Source organism: Salarias fasciatus, chromosome 11, assembly GCF_902148845.1.
Source record: "Salarias fasciatus chromosome 11, fSalaFa1.1, whole genome shotgun sequence".
Classification (NCBI taxonomy): Eukaryota; Metazoa; Chordata; class Actinopteri; order Blenniiformes; family Blenniidae; genus Salarias; species Salarias fasciatus.
Genome location: NC_043755.1, coordinates 35,551,985 through 35,575,660, shown reverse-complemented (window position 1 = coordinate 35,575,660; position 23,676 = coordinate 35,551,985). Strand labels below are relative to the sequence as shown.

At 54.6% G+C, this 23,676-nt stretch overlaps 1 protein-coding gene across 1 annotated transcript in view; it reads right to left on the bottom strand.

Annotated features, from left to right (window-relative positions):
- The window catches only part of syngap1b (synaptic Ras GTPase activating protein 1b), a 140,979-nt gene that overhangs the window by 6,650 nt on the left and 110,653 nt on the right, over window positions 1-23,676 (bottom strand). The window contains exons 14-17 of the mRNA XM_030103511.1: window positions 21,590-21,792; window positions 20,655-21,286; window positions 6,135-6,578; window positions 3,088-3,261 (exon numbers count right to left, since the gene is read on the bottom strand). Of these exons, the coding sequence (XP_029959371.1) occupies window positions 3,088-3,261; window positions 6,135-6,578; window positions 20,655-21,286; window positions 21,590-21,792 (1,453 nt within the window). The remainder of the gene's footprint in view (window positions 1-3,087; window positions 3,262-6,134; window positions 6,579-20,654; window positions 21,287-21,589; window positions 21,793-23,676) is intronic.

Below are 23,676 nucleotides of genomic sequence, written 5' to 3'. Positions count from 1 at the left end.
CCCCCAGGCCCTCGGCAATCAGCGTTGCTGCTGTTTGTATCTCCGATTACGGAGATAAACTTTAACCATCGTCTGAAAGCAACAATCAAGCAAGAGAGTCTGGAGGGTCTGAAGGGTCTGGAGGGTCTGAAGGGTCTGAAGGGTCTGAAGGGTCTGAAGGGTCTGGAGGGTCTGAAGGGTCTGAAGGGTCTGAAGGGTCTGAAGGGTCTGGAGGGTCTGAAGGGTCTGAAGGGTCTGAAGGGTCTGAAGGGTCTGAAGGGTCTGGAGGGTCTGAAGGGTCTGAAGGGTCTGAAGGGTCTGAAGAGTCTGAAGGGTCTGGAGGGTCTGGAGGGTCTGAAGGGTCTGAAGGGTCTGAAGGGTCTGAAGGGTCTGAAGAGTCTGAAGGGTCTGGAGGGTCTGAAGGGTCTGAAGAGTCTGAAGGGTCTGAAGGGTCTGAAGGGTCTGGAGGGTCTGGAGGGTCTGAAGGGTCTGAAGGGTCTGAAGGGTCTGAAGGGTCTGGAGGGTCTGGAGGGTCTGAAGGGTCTGAAGGGTCTGAAGGGTCTGAAGAGTCTGAAGGGTCTGAAGGGTCTGAAGGGTCTGAAGGGTCTGAAGGGTCTGAAGGGTCTGGAGGGTCTGGAGGGTCTGAAGGGTCTGAAGGGTCTGAAGAGTCTGAAGGGTCTGGAGGGTCTGGAGGGTCTGAAGGGTCTGAAGGGTCTGAAGGGTCTGGAGGGTCTGGAGGGTCTGGAGGGTCTGAAGGGTCTGAAGGGTCTGAAGGGTCTGAAGAGTCTGAAGGGTCTGGAGGGTCTGGAGGGTCTGAAGGGTCTGAAGGGTCTGAAGGGTCTGAAGGGTCTGAAGGGTCTGGAGGGTCTGAAGGGTCTGGAGGGTCTGGAGGGTCTGAAGGGTCTGAAGGGTCTGAAGGGTCTGAAGGGTCTGAAGGGTCTGCGCTTGGTGAGTTTCTAACAGGAAAAGATGTTTTCGCGTGGCTTTGTGTGTAGAGAAGCTAGCTAGAGCTAAAGAGCTAAAGCTAGCCAGCGTATTTGTTTTGAAGCGCTGACTGGTTGAAGTTCGAAGTTCAGTCAAAGTCCACAGGGGGAGAGGCGGGATTTCAGTGAAACGGAACGTTTTCACTTCCGGGTTTCAGAATTAGCCCCAGAAAATCTTTTATTTCACACAGAATGGCTTTTCCTTAGCGCCAAAAATAAACTATTACCATGTTAATGCCATTTCTAGGGTTTGGACGAGCTGAAAAAGCAGGATACAGCCCCTTTAAAACAATTAATGTGAGAAATTTCAGAGTTTAAAAAAGTAGGTTGTATTTGTTCCAGGCAGCTCTGCTTCACTCAGTAAAGTCAAAAAAAAAAAAAAAAAAAAAAAAAAAGAAAGCTGACAGCAGCAGCCTGGACTTCCTGCTGCTGTTGTCAGTCACCAACCTGTTAAACAAACTGTCTTTACGTGTGAAATGTGGAAAGAACGTTCTAATAAATACTTATAGTTCTGTACTGCCGACAGTTTAGAACCATTTCCATGTTGTTCCATGATGTTCCATCGTTTTCCTGTGAGTCGTTACCAATGTCTGACCAGACCTCTGATCTGAAGGGACGGACTGTGACTGTGGGCCCTGAACGCCTCACAGCTGATCCTTCCCTCCTGAGAGCAACACCCTGACCCCTGAACAACCGGACGAAGAGACAGCAACACCCTGACCCCTGAACAACCGGACGAAGAGACAGCAACACCCTGACCCCTGAACAACCGGACGAAGAGACAGCAACACCCTGACCCCTGAACAACCGGACGAAGAGACAACAACACCCTGACCCCTGAACAACCGGACAAAGAGACAGCAACACCCTGACCCCTGAACAACCGGACGAAGAGACAGCAACACCCTGACCCCTGAACAACCGGACGAAGAGACAGCAACACCCTGACCCCTGAACAACCGGACGAAGAGACAGCAACACCCTGACCCCTGAACAACCGGACGAAGAGACAGCAACACCCTGACCCCTGAACAACCGGACGAAGAGACAGCAACACCCTGACCCCTGAACAACCGGACGAAGAGACAGCAACACCCTGACCCCTGAACAACCGGACGAAGAGACAGCAACACCCTGACCCCTGAACAACCGGACGAAGAGACAACAACACCCTGACCCCTGAACAACCGGACAAAGAGACAGCAACACCCTGACCCCTGAACAACCGGACGAAGAGACAGCAACACCCTGACCCCTGAACAACCGGACGAAGAGACAGCAACACCCTGACCCCTGAACAACCGGACGAAGAGACAGCAACACCCTGACCCCTGAACAACCGGACGAAGAGACAGCAACACCCTGACCCCTGAACAACCGGACGAAGAGACAGCAACACCCTGACCCCTGGACAACCGGACGAAGAGACAGCAACACCCTGACCCCTGAACAACCGGACAAAGAGACAGCAACAACAGAACAGGAAACAGCCGCGCTACACCTACCAGAACCACGTTCCCCTCCTTCTCTCCAAGCCGCCGCTACGCCGCTCAGACACTTCCTCTGAGAACTGACCTGTCCTCAACAACAGCCTGTCCCGTCTGTCCCAGGCGCTCAGCTTTAAACCTTCTGTCCTCCGTCTCAGGAGCGGAGACGCGTCCCGTCCACCGATGCTGGAGCACGGAGGAATCCTTCAAATCCAGCTAGTTCGTCGGTGGCTAACAGCTAAGCTAACAGCTGACTGAGACGCCTACAGCAGGATGCTTTTACGGAGTGTCCCTGAATGCAGCACGGTGCTGCGCGGCTCAGGCTGTTCTCTGGATCAGAGGGTTCCAGGTGTTCCACAGGTAATGAAGGTTAAGGAGGAGGTCCTGACAGGTTGATGGAGGAGTTCCTGCCTCGTGAAGCAGGAGCCTCAGATCCTTAAAATCATCTGGCGTGCCAGACATTATCATTCTCGGGCCAAAACTGGCCTGTGGGCTGACAGTTGCCAACCACTGCCTTAGAGCATCTTCCTCCTCTAGCATCCAGATCATAGAGCATCTTCACAACATAGAGCATCCTCCTTCACTGCATGAGGTGGACCCACCCAGTCCAAGTGGTCTAGAGAGTAAAGTGGACCCACCCGGTCCATGCGGGACTCGTCCATGCTCTTGGAGTACTCCTTCAGTTTGAAGTCCTCGCGGTCGATGCGGGAACTCTCGATGTCGGCAGACAGGTGAGGCATGTTGGAGACCCAGGCCACGGTCCGCTCATTGGCCGGGGTGGGGGGGTTGAGGGTGGAGGGGGTCTGCGAGCCCTGCAGGGTTCAAACCATGTCACAAGAGATAGAGAGAGAGAGAGAGAGAGAGAGAGACTTTATTATTCCCAGACTGGGAAATTCAAGAGTCTCAGCAGCAAAGAGTGTATATATATATATACTCACATACATAAATATAAATGCACAGACATAATAAGCTTGAACTGTGAAATGTCTGAATAAAGGACAGAGGAGTGAGAAGCTTGGATGATAAACCAGAGTGTTGTCTGGAGAAACAGGAGCTGAGCAGCGGAGTGAGTTCCTCTGTGGTGGTCCAGGGTGACGGCCTGGGGCAGGAAGGACTTCCCGTATCTGTCCTGGAGACGGCGGAGCTGCAGCAGTCTGATGGAGAAGGAGCTCCGTCTGTCCAGAGTGGTGGAGGAGGTGGAGGGGTGGATGCGGTGGGGGTGGATGCGGTGGGGGTGGATGCGGTGGGGGTGGATGCGGTGGGGGTGGGGGGTTGGATGCGGTGGGGGTGGATGCGGTGGGGGTGGATGCGGTGGGGGTGGGGGGTTGGATGCGGTGGGGGTGGATGCGGTGGGGGTGGATGCGGTGGGGGTGGGGGGTTGGATGCGGTGGGGGTGGATGTGGTGGGGGTGGGGGGTTGGATGCGGTGGGGGTGGATGCGGTGGGGGTGGATGCGGTGGGGTTGGATGCGGTGGGGGTGGATGCGGTGGGGTTGGATGCGGTGGGGGTGGATGCGGTGGGGTGGGGGGTTGGATGCGGTGGGGGGTTGGATGCGGTGGGGTTGGATGCGGTGGGGGGTGGATGCGGTGGGGGTGGATGCGGTGGGGGTGGGGGGTTGGATGCGGTGGGGGTGGATGCGGTGGGGGTGGATGCGGTGGGGGTTGGATGCGGTGGGGGTGGATGCGGTGGGGTTGGATGCGGTGGGGGTGGATGCGGTGGGGTTGGATGCGGTGGGGGTGGATGCGGTGGGGGTGGGGGGTTGGATGCGGTGGGGGTTGGATGCGGTGGGGTTGGATGCGGTGGGGGTGGATGCGGTGGGGGGTGGATGCGGTGGGGTTGGATGCGGTGGGGGTGGATGCGGTGGGGTTGGATGCGGTGGGGGTGGATGCGGTGGGGGTGGGGGGTTGGATGCGGTGGGGGGTTGGATGCGGTGGGGGTGGATGCGGTGGGGGTGGATGCGGTGGGGGTTGGATGCGGTGGGGTGGATGCGGTGGGGTTGGATGCGGTGGGGGTGGATGCGGTGGGGTTGGATGCGGTGGGGGTGGATGCGGTGGGGGTGGGGGGTTGGATGCGGTGGGGGGTTGGATGCGGTGGGGGGTGGATGCGGTGGGGGTGGATGCGGTGGGGGTGGGGGTTGGATGCGGTGGGGGTGGATGCGGTGGGGGTGGATGCGGTGGGGGTTGGATGCGGTGGGGGTGGATGCGGTGGGGTTGGATGCGGTGGGGGTGGATGCGGTGGGGTTGGATGCGGTGGGGGTGGATGCGGTGGGGGTGGGGGGTTGGATGCGGTGGGGGGTTGGATGCGGTGGGGTTGGATGCGGTGGGGGTGGATGCGGTGGGGGTGGATGCGGTGGGGGTGGATGCGGTGGGGGTGGATGCGGTGGGGGTGGATGCGGTGGGGGTTGGATGCGGTGGGGGTGGATGCGGTGGGGTTGGATGCGGTGGGGGTGGATGCGGTGGGGTTGGATGCGGTGGGGGTGGATGCGGTGGGGGTGGGGGGTTGGATGCGGTGGGGTTGGATGCGGTGGGGGTGGATGCGGTGGGGGTGGGGGGTTGGATGCGGTGGGGTTGGATGCGGTGGGGGGTGGATGCGGTGGGGGTGGATGCGGTGGGGGGTTGGATGCGGTGGGGGGTTGGATGCGGTGGGGTTGGATGCGGTGGGGGTGGGGGGTTGGATGCGGTGGGGGTGGATGCGGTGGGGGTGGGGGGTTGGATGCGGTGGGGGTGGATGCGGTGGGGGTGGATGCGGTGGGGGTGGGGGTTGGATGCGGTGGGGGTGGATGCGGTGGGGGTGGATGCGGTGGGGGTGGGGGGTTGGATGCGGTGGGGGTGGGGGGTTGGATGCGGTGGGGTTGGATGCGGTGGGGGTGGGGGGTTGGATGCGGTGGGGGTTGGATGCGGTGGGGGTTGGATGCGGTGGGGGTGGATGCGGTGGGGGTGGGGGGTTGGATGCGGTGGGGGTGGATGTGTGGTGCAGACCAGGCTGTGAGTAAACCGATTGAAGAAGCTCTCCAGGCTGGGGGGCTCTCCAGGCCGGGGGGCTCTCCAGGCTGGGGGGCTCTCCAGGCCGGGGGGCTCTCCAGGCTGGGGGGCTCTCCAGGCTGGGGGGCTCTCCAGGCTGACTGACGGTCGCTCCTGTCCCCCTTTACATCCAGTCCTCTGCTTCATCCCGGTCCACATCCTTCACCTTGTTTTGCTGGAGTTGGGCCTCCAGCTTCCTCCTCGTGGTCTCTGCCGCCCCTCAGGCTCTCCTCAGCTCCTCTGTCACACACCTGAAAGCCTCTTCTGGTTCAGCAGAGCCTTCAGGTCCCGGGGAGTCCCTGGCTGGTCGTTGGGGAGCAGCGTCCAGTACGGGTCGGCACGCTGGAGTCTTCACACAACTGGATGTATTCAGTGATGCAGTCTGTCACATTATGGACAGACTGACCTAACCCTGTAAGGGTCAGACGAACTAAGACTAAGACTAACCCGAACCCTAACCCTCCCCACAAGGAGGCAAACTTCCAGAACCACAGGAAACCAGAGGGAGAGTCCAGACAGGACGTCATAGTCTGGAGCTGAAGCACGACAGTATGGTGGTCTCGTTTCAATGTGCACTGAGTATGGGGGCCTGGAGGTGGTTTTTGGTCCAGATCAGGGCTGAGTGTGGTTTTAGGTCCAGATGGTGGCGTGTGATGAGGACGTTACCTGTTTGCTCATGTTGGGTTTGAGCAGATGCTGCTGCTGCTGCTGCTGTTGCTGCGGCGACTGCTGCGTGCTCTGATTGGTCGTCCCCTGCGGACTCCCCCCGTCCCTGACGGAGCTCTGCTGGTGGGGCAGGCCGGGCGCCGTGTTGTCCTTGACGGACAGCTGCCGCGGCCCGTGCTGCCGGCCCCCGCCGCCGTAGCCTGACTCGGGCGACTGCAGGAGGTTTCCGCTTTGTGGGCGTGGCTTGGGGGGGGCGGAGGGCACGGCGGCGCCGCCGACGGACAGCTGGTGGGACGTTTGGGACTTGACCCGCTGGGACGGAGGAGGGGCGATGGAACTCTGACGCATCGGCTGGACGGTGGAGGGAGGAGTCGTGGCCAGGGACGAGTGGGACGTCCCCGTCTGGGACGCCAGGCCCATCATCTGCTGCTGCTGCAGGTGGTCCTGAAAACAGGCGAGAACCACAAACTGGCATCAGGAGCAAAGCAACAAGCTGTGGGTTCAAATCCCCACCAGACAGAAATGTGACCATCAGTGTGCACCCTGGTCCAGGATGAAGGTGGATCTGGGGACTGGCAGCCTGTCCAGGGTTTGATGTGGATCTAGGGACTGGCACCCTGGTCCAGGGTTTGATGTGGATCTGGAGACTGGCAGCCTGTCCAGGGTTTGATGTGGCTCTGGGGACTAGCAGCCTGTCCAGGGTTTGATGTGGATCTGGAGACTGGCAGCCTGTCCAGGGTTTGATGTGGCTCTGGGGACTAGCAGCCTGTCCAGGGTTTGATGTGGATCTGGGGACTGGCAGCCTGTCCAGGGTTTGATGTGGCTCTGGGGACTAGCAGCCTGTCCAGGGTTTGATGTGGCTCTGGGGACTAGCAGCCTGTCCAGGGTTTGATGTGGATCTGGGGACTGGCAGCCTGTCCAGGGTTTGATGTGGATCTGGAGACTGGCACCCTGGTCCAGGGTTTGATGTGGATCTGAGGACTGGCAGTCTGGTGAAGGTGGATTTGCTCCCCGTTAGTCCGGGTCACCTACAGCAGCCCCCCATCCTGTGTTGGACCACAAACTGGTTTTAAACATGGTTATCGCTCAGACCAGCAGGACGGCGCCCGGACAGGTCTTAACAAGGACTTAGACCTCATGGAGGAGAACCGCTTTTCAGAATCAGACTCAATGCAATGTGGAAGAGTGGTGAGTGACTGCAGTGTCCACCCCAGATGCTGCAGGGGGTCAAGGGTCATGCTCAGTGGCATTCAAACCCGTGAGGCCCTCCAACCACTGTTTTTATTTTGGTTTATTTGTTTATTTGACAGGGATGGTGCACATTAATGAACACCTTAGACTGCAGAAGTTAGAGCCAGCTTTGCTGAGTTTGAATTGCTTATTGTGTTGTTGTTGCTGTGTCTGGGGGTGGTTAGGTGCTTGTGCTGCAGTTTCGGTTTCTGTCTGCCCAGTAGGGAGGTCGCTGACGCGGGTCACACCTTCTACTGTCTGGCTCCGGTGACATCAGACAGGGGCGGGTCGGCCGGGCGCCATCGGTCAAGTTGGAAACAGCTGTGACTCCGTCAGGTACTTCACAGCACGGACTGCGCTTTGGCGTCAGCCCACAGAGGGTAAAGACCTGCGAGTCTACCTGCGCGAGTCCACCGAGCGAGGACAGCGGCTTCACTAAGGTCTGTCTGTCACAGTAACGCACAATGTGTTTCTTACGTATCCCAGTCATCGTCGGCAACCGGAAAAGACGCGTAGTCCTCCGCAAACGCAATCCACACAACCTGTCCGCTCTCTCTGGAAGTGGTCCAGCCCACACTCAGTGACCTCCGGTCTCTGGAACTGTCAGTCCGCAGTTAATAAGACAGAATTCATCAGTTTTCTGATGAAACTCTCAGACATTCAGGTCCTAGCCCTGACTGAGACCTGGATCCGCCCAGAAAACTCAGCTACACCAGCTGCACTCTGCGTCCGCTGCGCTAAGCCACGCCCCTTGCTCTACTGGCCGAGGAGGCGGTGCTACGTTAAGCCACGCCCCTCGCTCTACTGGCCCAGGAGGCGGTGCTGGCATTCTCATTCTGGACAACTGGTCCTTCTCCTCACTGCGCCCGTCGAACAACAACACAACATTTGAATATCATGCTTTAACGGTCACTACTCCCATCAAAGCATATATTCTGGCTGTGTACCGCCCACCAGGGGGTAATCTGGACGGCTTTGTCTCTGAAATGGACATGTTACTCTCTGACATCCCTGATGATGGCACACCACTGATTGTCATGGGAGACATGAACATTCATGTTGACAAACCTCAGGCTCAGGACTTTTTGGCACTGATGGCTTCCTTTGCTCTGGTACTGGCTCCGCCTCCTCCCCTCACAAAGCTGGCAAAATCCTTGACTTGGTGCTGACTTGTAACTGCTCCATAGCAGAGGTGATGGTTACTCCACTACACCTATCTGACCATTTCTTGGTAAAACTTGCGGCTGCCTTTCTGCCGCTGCAGACACCGACACAGATGGTCTCCTTCCAGAACCCTGAAGTCCCTCACAGCAGCTCAGCTCCGTCCTGCCGGACTACTCTCACTTCTCATCACTTCCTGTTAATGAGGCTACAGAAACACTCTGGTCCTCTCTGGTCCTCTTTGGACAAACTCTGCCCCCGGGTGTCCAAACCAGCCAAGACAAAACAACCAGGTCCATGGCTCTCAGAAGTTCTGAGAGAACAAAGAGCTGGACTCAGGGCAGCAGAAAGAAAGTGGCGTAAATCCCACGAGCCGCTGATTGGTCCTCATACAAACAGAAACTTGCTTCCTTTACCTCCCGCCTGCAGTCCGCAAAGAAAGCTTTTTATCAGAACAAGATCTGTGCAGCTTCTGATTCCAGAAAAATGTTTATGGCGTTCAACTCCCTGCTTCCTCCTCCAGCTGCTCAGCCGTCCACTGAGCTGATCCTGACATGTTCGCCTCCTTTTCCACTGAGAAGGAGGCTGCAGTCAGAACCAGTTCTCTGAGCCGGACCGGCCCAGTCAGCTCAGACCCACCACTGCTCCTTCTCTCTGCTCGTTTGCTCCTCTGAGTGAGGACGAGGTCTCCAGACTTCTTCTGAGCTCAAAACCGACAACATGTCCTCTGGATCCAACACCCAGCAGCATCCTGCAGACCATCTGGTCCATAATCAAACCTGCAGTCACACATTGTCAATTCCTCCCTGGAAACCGGCATTTTTCCTGTTACTGTTAAACCAGCCCGCGTCCCCCACTGCTCAGAAAGCCTCATCTCAACCCAGCCCAGGCTGAAGACTCCAGGCCAGTCTCACTTCTACCATTCCTGTCAAATACTGGAGGCTCAGTATTTAACCAAGTCTCTGAACACCTGCAGAACCAGAACCTGCTGGACCCTTTTCAGTCAGGCTTCAGGTGAGACCACTCCACCCAGACTGCTCTCCTGTCAGTCCCAGAGTCTCTGGTCAGTCCTCTGTCCTCCTGCTGCTAGACAGTCCTCTGTCCTCCTGCTGCTGGTCCGTCCTCTGTCCTCCTGCTGCTGGACAGTCCTCTGTCCTCCTGCTGCTGGTCAGTCCTCTGTCCTCCTGCTGCTGGACAGTCCTCTGTCCTCCTGCTGCTGGTCCGTCCTCTGTCCTCCTGCTGCTGGACAGTCCTCTGTCCTCCTGCTGCTGGTCCGTCCTCTGTCCTCCTGCTGCTGGACAGTCCTCTGTCCTCCTGCTGCTGGTCCGTCCTCTGTCCTCCTGCTGCTGGACAGTCCTCTGTCCTCCTGCTGCTGATCAGTCCTCTGTCCTCCTGCTGCTGGACAGTCCTCTGTCCTCCTGCTGCTGGTCCGTCCTCTGTCCTCCTGCTGCTGGACAGTCCTCTGTCCTCCTGCTGCTGGTCCGTCCTCTGTCCTCCTGCTGCTGGACAGTCCTCTGTCCTCCTGCTGCTGGTCCGTCCTCTGTCCTCCTGTTGCTGGACAGTCCTCTGTCCTCCTGCTGCTGGTCAGTCCTCTGTCCTCCTGCTGCTGATCAGTCCTCTGTCCTCCTGCTGCTGATCAGTCCTCTGTCCTCCTGCTGCTGGACAGTCCTCTGTCCTCCTGCTGCTGATCAGTCCTCTGTCCTCCTGCTGCTGGTCAGTCCTCTGTCCTCCTGCTGCTGATCAGTCCTCTGTCCTCCTGCTGCTGGTCAGTCCTCTGTCCTCCTGCTGCTGGTCAGTCCTCTGTCCTCCTGCTGCTGGTCAGTCCTCTGTCCTCCTGCTGCTGGTCCGTCCTCTGTCCTCCTGCTGCTGGACAGTCCTCTGTCCTCCTGCTGCTGGTCCGTCCTCTGTCCTCCTGCTGCTGGACAGTCCTCTGTCCTCCTGCTGCTGGTCAGTCCTCTGTCCTCCTGCTGCTGATCAGTCCTCTGTCCTCCTGCTGCTGGACAGTCCTCTGTCCTCCTGCTGCTGATCAGTCCTCTGTCCTCCTGCTGCTGATCAGTCCTCTGTCCTCCTGCTGCTGGTCAGTCCTCTGTCCTCCTGCTGCTGATCAGTCCTCTGTCCTCCTGCTGCTGGTCCGTCCTCTGTCCTCCTGCTGCTGGACAGTCCTCTGTCCTCCTGCTGCTGGTCAGTCCTCTGTCCTCCTGCTGCTGGTCAGTCCTCTGTCCTCCTGCTGCTGGACAGTCCTCTGTCCTCCTGCTGCTGGACTTGTCTGCTGAACCATCAGATCCTCCTCTCCTCACTCTCTGACCTCGGCCTCTCAGGTTCTGTCCTGTTGTGGTCCAGGTCCACCTCACAGGCAGATCTTTCAGAGTGTGATGGCGAGGGGAGGAGTCCAGGTCACATGGCCTATCAGAGGGGTCCCTCAGGGGTCGGTGCTTGGCCCCTTACTCTTCTCTCTGTACACCACCTCACCTGGTGCAGTGATTCGCTCCCATGGCTTCTCCTACCACTGTATGCTGACGACACTCAGCTCTTCCTCTCTCTTCCACCTGACGACACCACAGTCTCAGCTGATCAGCAGGTCTGGCTGATATCTGCACCTGGATGGAGGAACGCCACCTTCAGCTAAATCTGTCTCAGACTGAACTCATGGTCTGTCCAGCTTGTCCATCTGTCCAGCCTCAGATCAGTGTCCAACTTCACTCCAGCCTACTTGTGCCCACAAACTCAGCCAGAAACCTGGAGGTCATGATTGATGACCAGCTGACCTCACTGGCCTCAGTTTCTCGGTCTTGTCGTTATGCCCTCTACAACATCAGGAAGATCAGACCCTTCGTGACCCAACAGGCCACACAGCTTCTGGTTCAGGTTCTCGTGATATCACGCATTGACTACTGCAACTCTCTTCTGGAGGGTCTCCCTGCAGGTCCAGTCAAACCTCTACAGAGGACCCAGAATGCAGCAGGTCTGGTCTTCAACCAGCCCAAAAGAGCTCATGTCACTCATCTGTTGATCTCCCTTCAGTGGCTTCCAGTTGCAGCCAGGATCAAATTCAAATCTCTCCTCCTGGCTTACAAAACGCTTACAAGAACGGCTCCGGCCGACCTGGACTCCCTGATCCAGGTCTGCTCTCCTTCACGCCCTCTTCGCTCTGCATGTGAGAGACGTCTGGAGCTTCCAGTCCAGCTCGGCTCTGAACCTCCAGCCAGACTCTTCTCCTCTGTTGTTCCCAAATGGTGGAACGAACTTCCTAACTCGGTGCGTTCCGCCGAGTCTCTTTCTACTTTCAAGAGACAATTGAAGACTCAATTGTTCAGAGGAGAACACCTAGGGTCTTAATCCGACCCCATGTTCGGGGAAGAATAGATCAGGTGTTCTAAAACCCAGCACTTATGGACCACTGACTAAGTTGACACACACAAAAAAAATATATATATAAAAGGGGGGGGGTAGTGGCTCCTCTTCTGCAACTTGATGGCAACTCCCTCGACCAATCGCACTTGAAGCAATTGAAGCATTTACTGATGGTTTCTTTCTTTCTTATGTCTGTATTCTTGCTTGTGTTGGACGTCGCTTTGGACAAAAGTGTCTGCTAAATGAAATTGTAGAATAGTAGAATTGTAGAATCTGCATTGCCAGATAATAACAGGCGTAAATATGGCGGATTACAGCCACAAGGCTAACTTCCATCCAGTCCAGAGGAAAAATACAATGAACAGTCAGCAGAGAGGAAAACATTAAAAACAGTCGGTGATCAGAAGACTGGTTTGCTTAAAGCCACAGTCTGAGCTGAGCTCTGAGCAGAGGGGAAGTGAGGGAGACTGTTCTGGATCTCACTGCCTTCACAGCAGTCCTTCTGAAGGCACCTCACAGTCGTCCCTAGAGGTGGAGCGTGTCATTGCACCAGTCTTTATTTTAAAATAGTCCAACAGTGGAGGGGTGCCAGTCCATGAAACACTTTGTCCACAAAACATGCTGATTTGAAATGCTTGAAATTCTATAGACTCAGGAAGTTGTGCTTTTGTAAAACATCACAGATATGGTGGGATCTCGGCTTTTGTCAAAAACTTTTAACTAATTTTTATGAAGCGATTCGATAGATTTCAAAGTACCCACACTCGTCAGCGACCAACATGTGATGCAATATTCGATGTGGGACACAATCATTGAACGGAAGAAAATTTTTGTGGCTCCAAACGTTGTATATTGACGAATCTGCCTAAAATTTCTTAGATTAAACTTGACCATGTTTGATAGGCTCTTGACATGTTTTTTTTTTTAAACAGAGTTGAGTCATTAGTCACACCTAAATACTTAAAGTCAGGAACAATTTCTAGTTCTTCACCTCTTAAAAATACACCAGACTGGGTAATGTTTAAAGGCTGTTTGGAGAACATCCTGCAGACCGTTTTTTTTTTTTTTTTTTACTATTGGGCAACAGGCAAGATTTACCTCTGCTTAAAAATGTAAATAAATAAAAAAATAAATAAAAAAAAATTTAAAAAGCCATTGATTTATCTGTTCCATAGCCCAGGTCAGGATGGAAGAAGCCTATTTAGGAGTTTTTTTTTTTTTTTTTTTATGTGTGAAGACAACTGCATCATCAGTATACATTTGAAAGTCTAGATCATTTATATACAAGGAGAACAACAGTGGACCAAGTATGGACCCTTGTGGCACTCCTACAGGGACATCCAGAGCAGGGGATTTGACACCATTAATCGTAACAAACTGTTTTCTTGAGAATAAATAAGATTTGAACCATTGAACAGCACTGAGTGAGAAATTGAAACATCTTAATTTTGACAATTTCATGATTAACGGTGTCACATGCCTTTCAGGTCTGAGAATACCGCACCAACACAAGCGTTGTTTTCTAGTTTGCTTTTAATTAAAAAAAAAAAAAAACTAATTGCAAAGGCTGTAGAGTGATTGGTGCGGAACCCAAGTTGTAAAGGATGTAAGGAGCAAAGTCCTTTATTTAGATGTTCATTGATCATTTTTGCAACCCATTTTTCAGCCACCTTAGAAACCACCGGAAGAATACCAATGGCCTGTAGTGAGCTACATTCAGTCTATCCCCGTATTAAAGGCTGCGACGACTGAAGCCGTCGTCCAGGTGGACGGGACAGATCCACTCCAGTCACACACTGATCATGTGTGTTATCGGCTCAGTTAAGGAGTCTTTGCATCATTTCAGAGTGTAGGTGTCAAACTCATGAACATCTTCTGCTTTGGAACTCTTAAGAGAGCCAATGATGTTATTTCCCTCGAGCCCTGTTATTCCGCTGAAACAGACCACGGGCCTCGAGGGGTCAATAGGTCCAGATGTGACCTGAGGGGCAGGAAAAGGTTGTACTGATTAACTGCTTGACTTCAGAACCAGGACCAACTTCAGCAGCAACTGGAGCTGCAGTCACTGGCTTTTCCGTGGCAGATTTAAAGCAGGGGGGACCTGGGATCAGGACCAGGGGACCTGGCAGGGTTTCCGCCAGACCTTTTCAGTCCGGGTGCCCCGCCTGCGCAAAATTCTGCAGCACCCGGACAACGGACAGGAAAAAAAGATAACAATAACAGTGCCACGCTTGCAGATGATTAGAAGCTGCGCTGAATTGATCTAGCTGGACGCTCCGACGCTACGAGTGCGCAGTGCCCTGCACCAGAAACCCCGCCCTGCACTGGAAACCCCGCCCTGCACCAGAACCCCCGCCCCGGAAACCCCGCCCTGCACTGGAAACCCCGCCCTGCACCAGAAACCCCGCCCCAGAAACCCCGCCCTGCACTGGAAACCCCGCCCTGCACCAGAAACCCCGCCCCAGAAACCCCGCCCTGCACTGGAAACCCCGCCCTGCACCAGAAACCCCGCCCCAGAAACCCCGCCCTGCACTGGAAACCCCGCCCTGCACCAGAAACCCCGCCCTGCACCAGAAACCCCGCCCCAGAAACCCCGCCCTGCACTGGAAACCCCGCCCTGCACCAGAACCCCCAGGGAGGTCATCTGTTGGATCTGAAGCTCAGATGGCTTCTGACAGGATTTCATTTCGTAAATCCAGAACTTCAATCAGAAGACCTCCCTTCGCCAGAGACCCAAATTCACAACGAACAGCAATTTCAAGCAATTTGGGTCCATTTGAATTTATTCTAATCTACCAATCAGCCTGAAAATCCTGTTTCTGGACCATGGAAGGAAACCTGGAGAGAGCCCAACCTTGCACAGGAAGAAAATGCAAACCTCACACAAAACGACTGTAAGGTCAACTTGAGTTTGACAGTCTGACTGAGGCACAACGGTTCGAGTGAAAACACACCTTTGAAGAACCGAGCAGACGCTTTAGTGGTCATTATTCATTAAACAACAACAATGGAGCAGCAGCTGTTCCAGCATTAGCATTAGCATCAGCATGAGCCTCTCTCAGGGTGATTTGGCTGTAGACGGAGCAGCAGCCTCACTTGGTTCTATTGATCCTCTGAAGATAAAAACAGCTGAGAGGAGAACGGCTCCATGGTGGAACCTACAGCTGAGAACCTTAAAGAACCCAGCAGGAGAACCAGAGAGCAGATGGAGTGTAACTCAGCTAGAAGTGTTTCCTGGATAGGAAGTCTGTTAACCTATAAAACCTGCAGCTGAAGACCAGCAGAACCAGTCCAGGGTTCTCTGTAGCTCTCCAGCCAGGCTGACAGGAAGTCCAGCTCTGGAACCTCAGATCCTTTAACCTGAAGCAGGAAGGATCTAGAAGCTTCTTTCACCACTAAGTTAGAACTATTGGAGACCAAACTGAAAGCCCTCTGCCCAAAGTGGCGACAGACCAACCAATCACATCCTCAGATCTGTCAGGAGAACCGGACTCACAACCATCCAGCTCCATCCTGTAGAACTCTCCAAGTTCAAGTTCAAGTTCAAGTTCAAGTTTATTTATATAGCACATTTAAAAACAGAAACATACTGCCCCAAAGTGCTTTCCATGATTATTAAACCGCCATTATATAATAAAAGGTCAACTATAATAAACATTAAACACAAGACTAAAACAAAACCTGGTAATACAATAAAATTACAATACCAAAGCCTTAAAATCAACTTGAATTGAAAGCCAATGAAAAGAAGTGGGTTTTCAGCAATGATTTAAAAGACTCAACAGAGGAAGCATGTCTGATATTAATAGGAAGAGTACTCCAAAGTTCAGGGCCTGCAACAGCAAATGCCCGGTCCCCTCTAGTTCTTAGATTAGACCATGGGATGTCCAGAAGAAGTTGGTTGGAGGACCTCAAGGTTCTTTGTGGGGTACGCAGCGTAATCAGCTCAGTTAAATAAGAAGGTGCGAAATTGTGCAAAGATTTAAAAACCAGCAGCAACATTTTAAATTGGATTCTAAAACTAATAGGAAGCCAATGAAGGGAAGCTAAAACTGGAGTGATGTGCTCCCAGCGCCTAGTTCCTGTAAGCATCCGAGCTGCAGCGTTTTGGACCAGCTGAAGTCTGCGGATAGAAGACTGGTCCAGGCCGTCATACAAAGAGTTGCAGTAGTCAATCCGGGATGAAATCAGTGCGTGAATGACTTTTTCCAGTTGATTGGGAGGGAGGTAAGGCTTCACCTTCCCCAAAAGTCTCAACTGGAAAAAGCTCGTTTTAACCACTGAACTAATCTGTTTTTCCATTTTAAACTCGCTGTCAATATAAACACCCAGACTTCTTACAACAGGGCAGCAATAAGATGACAATTGCCCCAGCACACCATTAAATGTAGACAGAGCAGATTTACCAAAGGTCACAGTTTCGGTTTTGTTTTCATTTAAGTTTAGAAAATTTAGTGACATCCAGTCTTTAACATCTTTGAGACATTTTTCCACATTTTGAGAAGAGTTTGCCTGGCCACTTAACGGTAAATAAATTTGGATATCGTCAGCAAAACAATGAAATAAAATATTGTATTTCCTGAAAATGGATCCAAGAGGCAACATATACAAGGAGAATAGAACTGGCCCTAGAATTGAGCCTTGAGGCACACCATAGTCAAGAGGGACCTTTCTAGAATTAAAAGGGCCAACATTAACATAGAAGGACCTGTCTGCCAAATAGGACTGGAACCATTTGAGGACTGTGCCTTTGATCCCCGCACAAGACTCCAGACGAGAAAGTAAACTGTTGTGATCTACAGAGTCAAATGCTGCTGTAAGATCCAGTAGTATCAGTACAGAGGAATTACCAGAGTCTGCAATTAAAAGAAGATCGTTAAAAATACGTAAAAGGGCAGTTTCAGTGCTGTGTAAAGATTTAAAACCAGACTGGAATTTCTCAAAGATATCATTTCATAACATCCAAGTTGTTCATATAAACCTAGAACTGGTCTATTGATCCAATCCCAACTATACCCCATCCATCCATCCATCCATCCATCCATCCATCCATCCATCCATCCATCCATCCATCCATCGGGACCGGGTCGTGGGGGCAGCAGTTTAAGGTAAGGTGCTTTATTTGTCATTGTTCAGTGAATGAACAATGGAACTCTTCCTCTGCATTGAGCCCGTCCCTCGATGCCGCTGAAGCATTCCGTCAGGAGCAGAGCGCCCGGGGACCCAGCTCCGGATGGAGAGCCAGGCTAATAGTCTGAATCACCTGACTGGAGGACTGACCTATTGCGCATGTAGACTTCCTGTCCAGAGACTTCCTGTCCCCAGACTCTTCCTCCAGCTCTTCCGGGAGGATCCTAAGGCATTCCCTGTCCAGCCATGAGACTAAGTCTCTCCAGTGTGTCCTGCTCTTCCCCGGGGTCTCCTCCAGGTGGGACATGCCCGGAACTCCTCCCAGGGAGGTGTCCAGGAGGCGTCCGAAAGAGGAGCTGAGCTCCTCACTGCTCCTCTGGATGTGGAGGAGTAGCGGCTCGCCCTATCCCTTAGGGAGCCCAGCCCCCCGGCGGAGGAAGCTAATTTCAGCCGCTTGTATCCGGATTTGTCCTTTCAGTCCTGACCCAGACTCAGGACCAGAGGTGAGGGTGGGGACGTGGACTGACCGGTAAATAGAGAGCTTCGCCTTTCGGCTCAGCTCCTTCTTCACCACGGCCAAACATGACAGAGACCAGGTTCCAGAGCTGATTCTCTTCCCTAACAAGACGTCTCCTGGACACCAACGGCCTGTCAAACCACACAGCGAAGGACACCAGGTGTGATCTGCAGGGAAACCATGAACGAGCTCATGAGGAGTCACTCAGTCTGTCCGTTTTCAATCCCAGCTGTTTTCAATAGCAGTCACCACCTTAACTCTTCCTCTACTGAGTTTCTATCGTTGATTCATAACATTCAGTGACAGTTTAGCCGCTCCATATCACATTTTTCATTCAATAATGAAGCCTAACCACGTCTTAATTCTCTTCTGTTTATTACAGAAGTGCTGTACAGTGGAACGACGCTGTGCTCTTTCAGTCACCGTGCAAAAAAAATGGCCGACGGCCAAATATGTAAACACACCAAATGACTTCTGAGCCAAACATCTGAGCCACACACCGCAAATTAATCCGAAGAACAGTTAAAGAAAGAAATGTTTGAAACCAGACGCAGCTGCAAACACAGACCAAACAGTGCCTGAAGCAGGCCGAGGGGGAAACGCTGCCGGGACAGGAACCACAGCCTCAACCAGCCACGGCTGAGTCCCACCCCCCAGACCGGCAGGCTGCCCACTTTTCACCTTTGACCTTTTGACCACATACACCAACGCAATTTCGTTTCTCTGTTGGTGTTGTCAGTGGACACTGCTGTCAGTCTGTCGGGGTCCTCGCCTCCGGGGTCCTCGCCTTAGGAGTCCTCGCCTCCGGGGTCCTCGCCTTAGGAGTCCTCGCCTCCGGGGTCCTCGCCTCCGGGGTCCTTGCCTTAGGAGTCCTCGCCTCCGGGGTCCTCGCCTCCGGGGTCCTTGCCTTAGGAGTCCTCGCCTCCGGGGTCCTCGCCTCCGGGGTCCTTGCCTTAGGAGTCCTCGCCTCCGGGGTCCTCGCCTCCGGGGTCCTCGCCTCCAGGGTCCTCGCCTTAGGAGTCCTCGCCTCCGGGGTCCTCGCCTCCGGGGTCCTCGCCTCCGGGGTCCTCGCCTTAGGAGTCCTCGCCTCCAGGGTCCTCGCCTTAGGAGTCCTCGCCTCCAGGGTCCTCGCCTTAGGAGTCTGAGCCTCCGGGGTCCTCGCCTTAGGAGTCCTCGCCTCCAGGGTCCTCGCCTTAGGAGTCTGAGCCTCCGGGGTCCTCGCCTTAGGAGTCTGAGCCTCCGGGTTCTGAGCCTCAGTATTGATCAGTAGTGATCAGTATTGATCAGTAGTAATCAGTGGGGATAAGTATTGATCAATGGGGATCAGTATTGATCAGTATTGATCAGTTTGGGGTCAGCATTGATCAGTCATGGTCTATGGGGATCAGTATTGATCAGCATTGATCAGTATTGATCAGCATTGATCAGTAGTGATCAGCAGTGATCAGTGGGGATCTCATTGTCGTCTGCAGGAGCTAGAAAGTTTCAGATCATTTCTACTCAGTCTTGAACAGTTTTCTCTTCCGTAGTCCAGTTGTCACATCAAAGGGGCGGGGCATCAAGAAAAGGGAGGGGCATCAGATTTGTGTCTGGAAATGCACCGAATCACGATTCATGAAGGAAATGTCCCTCCGCTCAGAAAGTAATAGAACGGATTCACAGACACTGTTGGAGGCCTGGTGGAGGATTTCACTTGGAGAGCTTCTGGTGTTTGGTGACTGGAAAGATGTTTTTTCAGAGCTAAAGATAGTCAGGTCAGCGAAGGTCGCAGCCAGAAGAGCCTGGAAGCTGGAAGGATCAGAAGCAAACGGTGTTTTCTGAAGTCATTTCATGACAAAGAGTCTCCAGACCCAGGAAAGTAACATCCATACTGTAACTGGTACTTTTTCACCTTAACTTTGTAAATTTCTGACTCTGGTACTCTCTGAGCGCACTGCCTCCAACATTGCCTTCACCTGTTCTCCTGAAGTACACCGCCGTCCCACACATGTGCATTTGATGCTTCATGATTGGTTCCACCGGTCGCCGTAGACCAGCGGGCAGCCAGTCGTTTCAGGGAAGCTTGAGCTTCTACTGAAAATTCAAGTTAATTCCTCTAAAATGTACGAATGAAGAGAAACACCTCAAATGAAGTGTATATGAGTTAATCACATGCTGACAATGTTAAAGCTAATCAAAGTCCATTCTTCACGACAGAGCACCTTTAAGACATTTCTGTTTTGTAAAGCTTGCTGCGTCAGGACTTCCTGGACCATTTTCTTAGTGAGGTTGCAGGAGAACCGACGCTGAGCTTTTCTCTCCACAGGTTTCACTCCCGCCAGTCCTGAACCACCATCTCTACTCTCATCTAGGAACTCTCTTCCTCCTGTACTGGTTCTGCAGGAAGTCTCCTCTGAGCCTGGTTCTGCAGGAAGTCTCCTCTGAGCCTGGTTCTGCAGGAAGTCTCCTCTGAGCCTGGTTCTGCAGGAAGTCTCCTCTGAGCCTGGTTCTGCAGGAAGTCTCCTCTGAGCCTGGTTCTGCAGGAAGTCTCCTCTGAGCCTGGTTCTGCAGGAAGTCTCCTCTGAGCCTGGTTCTGCAGGAAGTCTCCTCTGAGCCTGGTTCTGCAGGAAGTCTCCTCTGAGCCTGGTTCTGCAGGAAGTCTCCTCTGAGCCTGGTTCTGCAGGAAGTCTCCTCTGAGCCTGGTTCTGCAGGTCTCTCTTCGTGCTCATGTGGAACTCTGTCTCAAAGTGACTGTGTTGTTTTCAGCTTTGCTTACAGTATAAATGAAGCTGAACTGAATGGAAGGACCTGAGCTTTGGAGGAGCAGAGGACAAAAATAGCATGAGAACAGGGACAGGGACAGCCGGTTGGTGGACAGAGAGCAGCTGATGGAGCTCAGATCATGAGGGAGCCGAGTGCTTTAGGGAAGCTTCCCTTCAGGAGCAGCTTTCAGTGCCGTGTCCCAAACGGTCATTGAAACACAGTGCATGGCATTTTCACCTGAAGGCAAGGCCTTGAGAATGAGGACAGAGACCAGAGACTGACAGCAGGCGGTCCTGGATCTGCCGCAGTCTCCCGTTTGAGTCCTTCAGACAGAAGGACTCCAACTGGGGTCTCTTGGCGGCACAGTGACGGAGGGCGGGGGGGTTTACCTGCAGCTGGACTGACATCTGCCTGCGGCCGTAGTCGTCGCTGTAGCTGTGGGAGTGGACGATGCTGGGCTGGCCCAGGTGGCCGTCCCGGGTCCTGAGGGTGGACAGGTCCTCACTGCGGGAGAACCCCCCGTGGGCGAACTGCGGGACGTAGGCGTGGTGAGGCGGCTCCGGCTCGGGGGCCAAGAGCAGGGGGGCGGGGGGCGGGGCCCGGCCGTGCTGGTGGTGGAGCTGGTGCTGCTGGGGCCCGTCGGCGGTCGCCAGGTGAAAGAGGGGATTCTGGAAGGAAAGCGGGTAGCGCATGGCGGCGGCCTGCTGTTGCTGTTGCTGGGACAGCGAGTCGGTGGCGGCGCCCATCTGGCTCAGCTGGCTCAGCCGGAGGCCGCCGGACATGCTGGAGCCGCCGGAGCCAGCCGACAACCTCCCGCCGGCCCGCAGCTGGCTGCTCAGGCCCGAGCCCAGGCCGCCACCGCCGCCGCCGCTCAGCCCGCCGAAGCTGCCCATGCCGGCGATGGAGGCCTGGGAGGAGTTGAGCATGTCCACCGACTGCAGGTTAGACACGCTGTTCAGGGGGGAATCCTGGAGGTCCATCATAGACACGCTTTTATTGACACTGAGCACCAGAAGCATCACTGACATGAGGGGCGACGGCGCCCCCCGCTGAGCCCGCGGATGACATGGTGGAGGTGGCGCGGATGCTTTTACCGCGAGGCCTGCCGGGAAATCACAATGCCTCAAGGTATTTCCCGGGAAATACCGCTAGGATGAGTGGCGAGGTGGATCGGTGGAGGAAGCAGATGTCATGAAGGCCTAGAGGCTGGATCGCTGGTGGCAGGCGGAGGCGGAGCATGGCCCACATGCACGCCATGCTCGGCTCGCGGGGGTGAAGCCATCCGGCAGATGGGATGAGGGCCCCGACTCGGCGCCGCCAACACTCACCTTGGGGTCCGGCTCCGTGATGTCCGAGCTGCTGGTGCAGTATGCCGGGCTGGACCGCGCCAGCGGGGGCCGTGGGACGTAGAACACGTCTTTAGACGAGGATCGGCGAGGGTCGCGGTCCTGAAAACTCATCTGGGAGCGAGACGGCAGGACGCCTCCGGTGGAGGTGGGGGAAGGCAAACGGGTGGTGTCCATGGAGCTGGGGGACACAGCGGTACAGGCCATTCAGTCACCATGACAACAACGAGTCTGGGAGTCCTCCACCCACCCAGCTGCTACAACCATCCCTTTAGTCTTTGACCCTCAGACCTCCTCCTCCTACTGATCAAATCCTCCACCCGCTGACCCCCAATCCTGTGGACTACGTCAGAATCTATGTAGCAACAGGCTGTTCCAGATCTACAAAACAAAAGTTGTCAAGAGTTTAAATTGTGATTATGAAGTCCGTCATTTTCCAATTTCCAGCAGCTCATCAGCAACGGGCGGAGTCAGCTCCGCTCAGCCCCGCCCCCACACTGGACACCGCTCCAGCACCACCGCGCTTGCAGCCACGTCCCTCTTTTATTCAGTCAACGGTTCTGCAGACGTTCGTCCCTTGTTCACAGCGATTTCAAAGCAGAAACACTGCTGAGGGGCAGTTCTCTCCAGATTTGCCCTCCAGTGTCAGAGAAACGCCTTCTGAACAGGTGAAGAGCAGGATGCTCGCTGGAACGGCGCTTTACAGGAACTCCGCCTCCGGATCACCCGGCGCTGCTCGTACCGCCGTGTGACGGTGTGAACAGAGACCCGGCTGGACTCTCACCCCGGATGCCACGATGGAGCTAGCAGGCTACGCTAACCGAGTTAACAAAACAGTGGAGTCCGCTGAGAGACGCGCTGGAGGACGGTTTATGTGAACAGCTGGTGAAGGAAGTCCTGGTTTAAAGACGTCCACTGCTGTCCAGACGAGGACTATCTGATGGTCCCATGTAGACCTTTCCACTGACCAGGAGAGAGAATATCGGTCACCATAGCCGCAGTTTATGTGCCGCCCCAAGCTAATGCTAAGGTTGCTATGGAAACGCTACGTCCCATAGACCAGCAGCTACCGACGCACCCTGACGGTGTTGTGGTTGCGGCAGGAGACGTTAATCCTGCCGCCCTGAAGCCAGAGCTGCCCAGATTCTTAAGAATGTGAACTTTCCACCGAGGGTCAGCAACATCCTGGACCAGGTCTACAAACATTCCAGAAGCCTACAACCCCACCATCCCCCTGCCAGACCATCCCCCCCACTCCGCCCACCACCAGACCATCCCCCCCCTGCCAGACCATCCCCCCCACCCCCCTGCCAGACCATCTCTCGGTCCCTGATTCCTGCTTATAACCCTCAGATCTGCAGCTAAAAGCTGTCCACAGAAGCAGCTGCTCTGGACCACAGAAGCCACCTCGGCCCTGCAGGACTGTTCTGAGACCACAGGTGGGTGGTTACCTGGAGGAGGGGCAGACCTGGACAGTCTCATCTGCTGTGCTGTCCTACACCAACCTCTGCTCAGAGTGTCTCATCAACAAGGACTGTTAAAGTCCCCAGGCCAAAGACCGGTCTACCAGCGGGGCGCTCTTCTGGGAGCGCTGATAAAGAGGACCGGCGGTCCCGGCAGAACCGCATCAGAACCCAGCGCAAAAACCCACAGCGCATTGAGGAACACCTTGGCAACAACACCCGGAACATGTGGCAGGGGTCCAGAGACTCCCCGGCTGTGAGGACAGCCAGTCTGCACAGACACCCTCTACCAGACTCTCTGGGCCGGTTCTAAGGCCCCGCCTCCAGTGCTCCTCACCATCCAGCTGCAGCAGCAGGTGAGAGCCATCTGGTCCAAAGGGTGTCTCAGGAGGACCCAAAGCCCTGGTCTCAACAGGCGGCTGAGGTTTCACCACCACCTTTAACCTCTGGCTGCTACAGCCTGTCGTCCCTCCTGTCTGAAAGCAGCCGCCATCGTCCCTGAGTCCATCGTCCCTGAGTCCATCGTCCCTGAGTCCATCGTCCCTGAGTCCATCGTCTGAGTCCATTGTCCCTGAGTCCATCGTCTGAGTCCATTGTCCCTG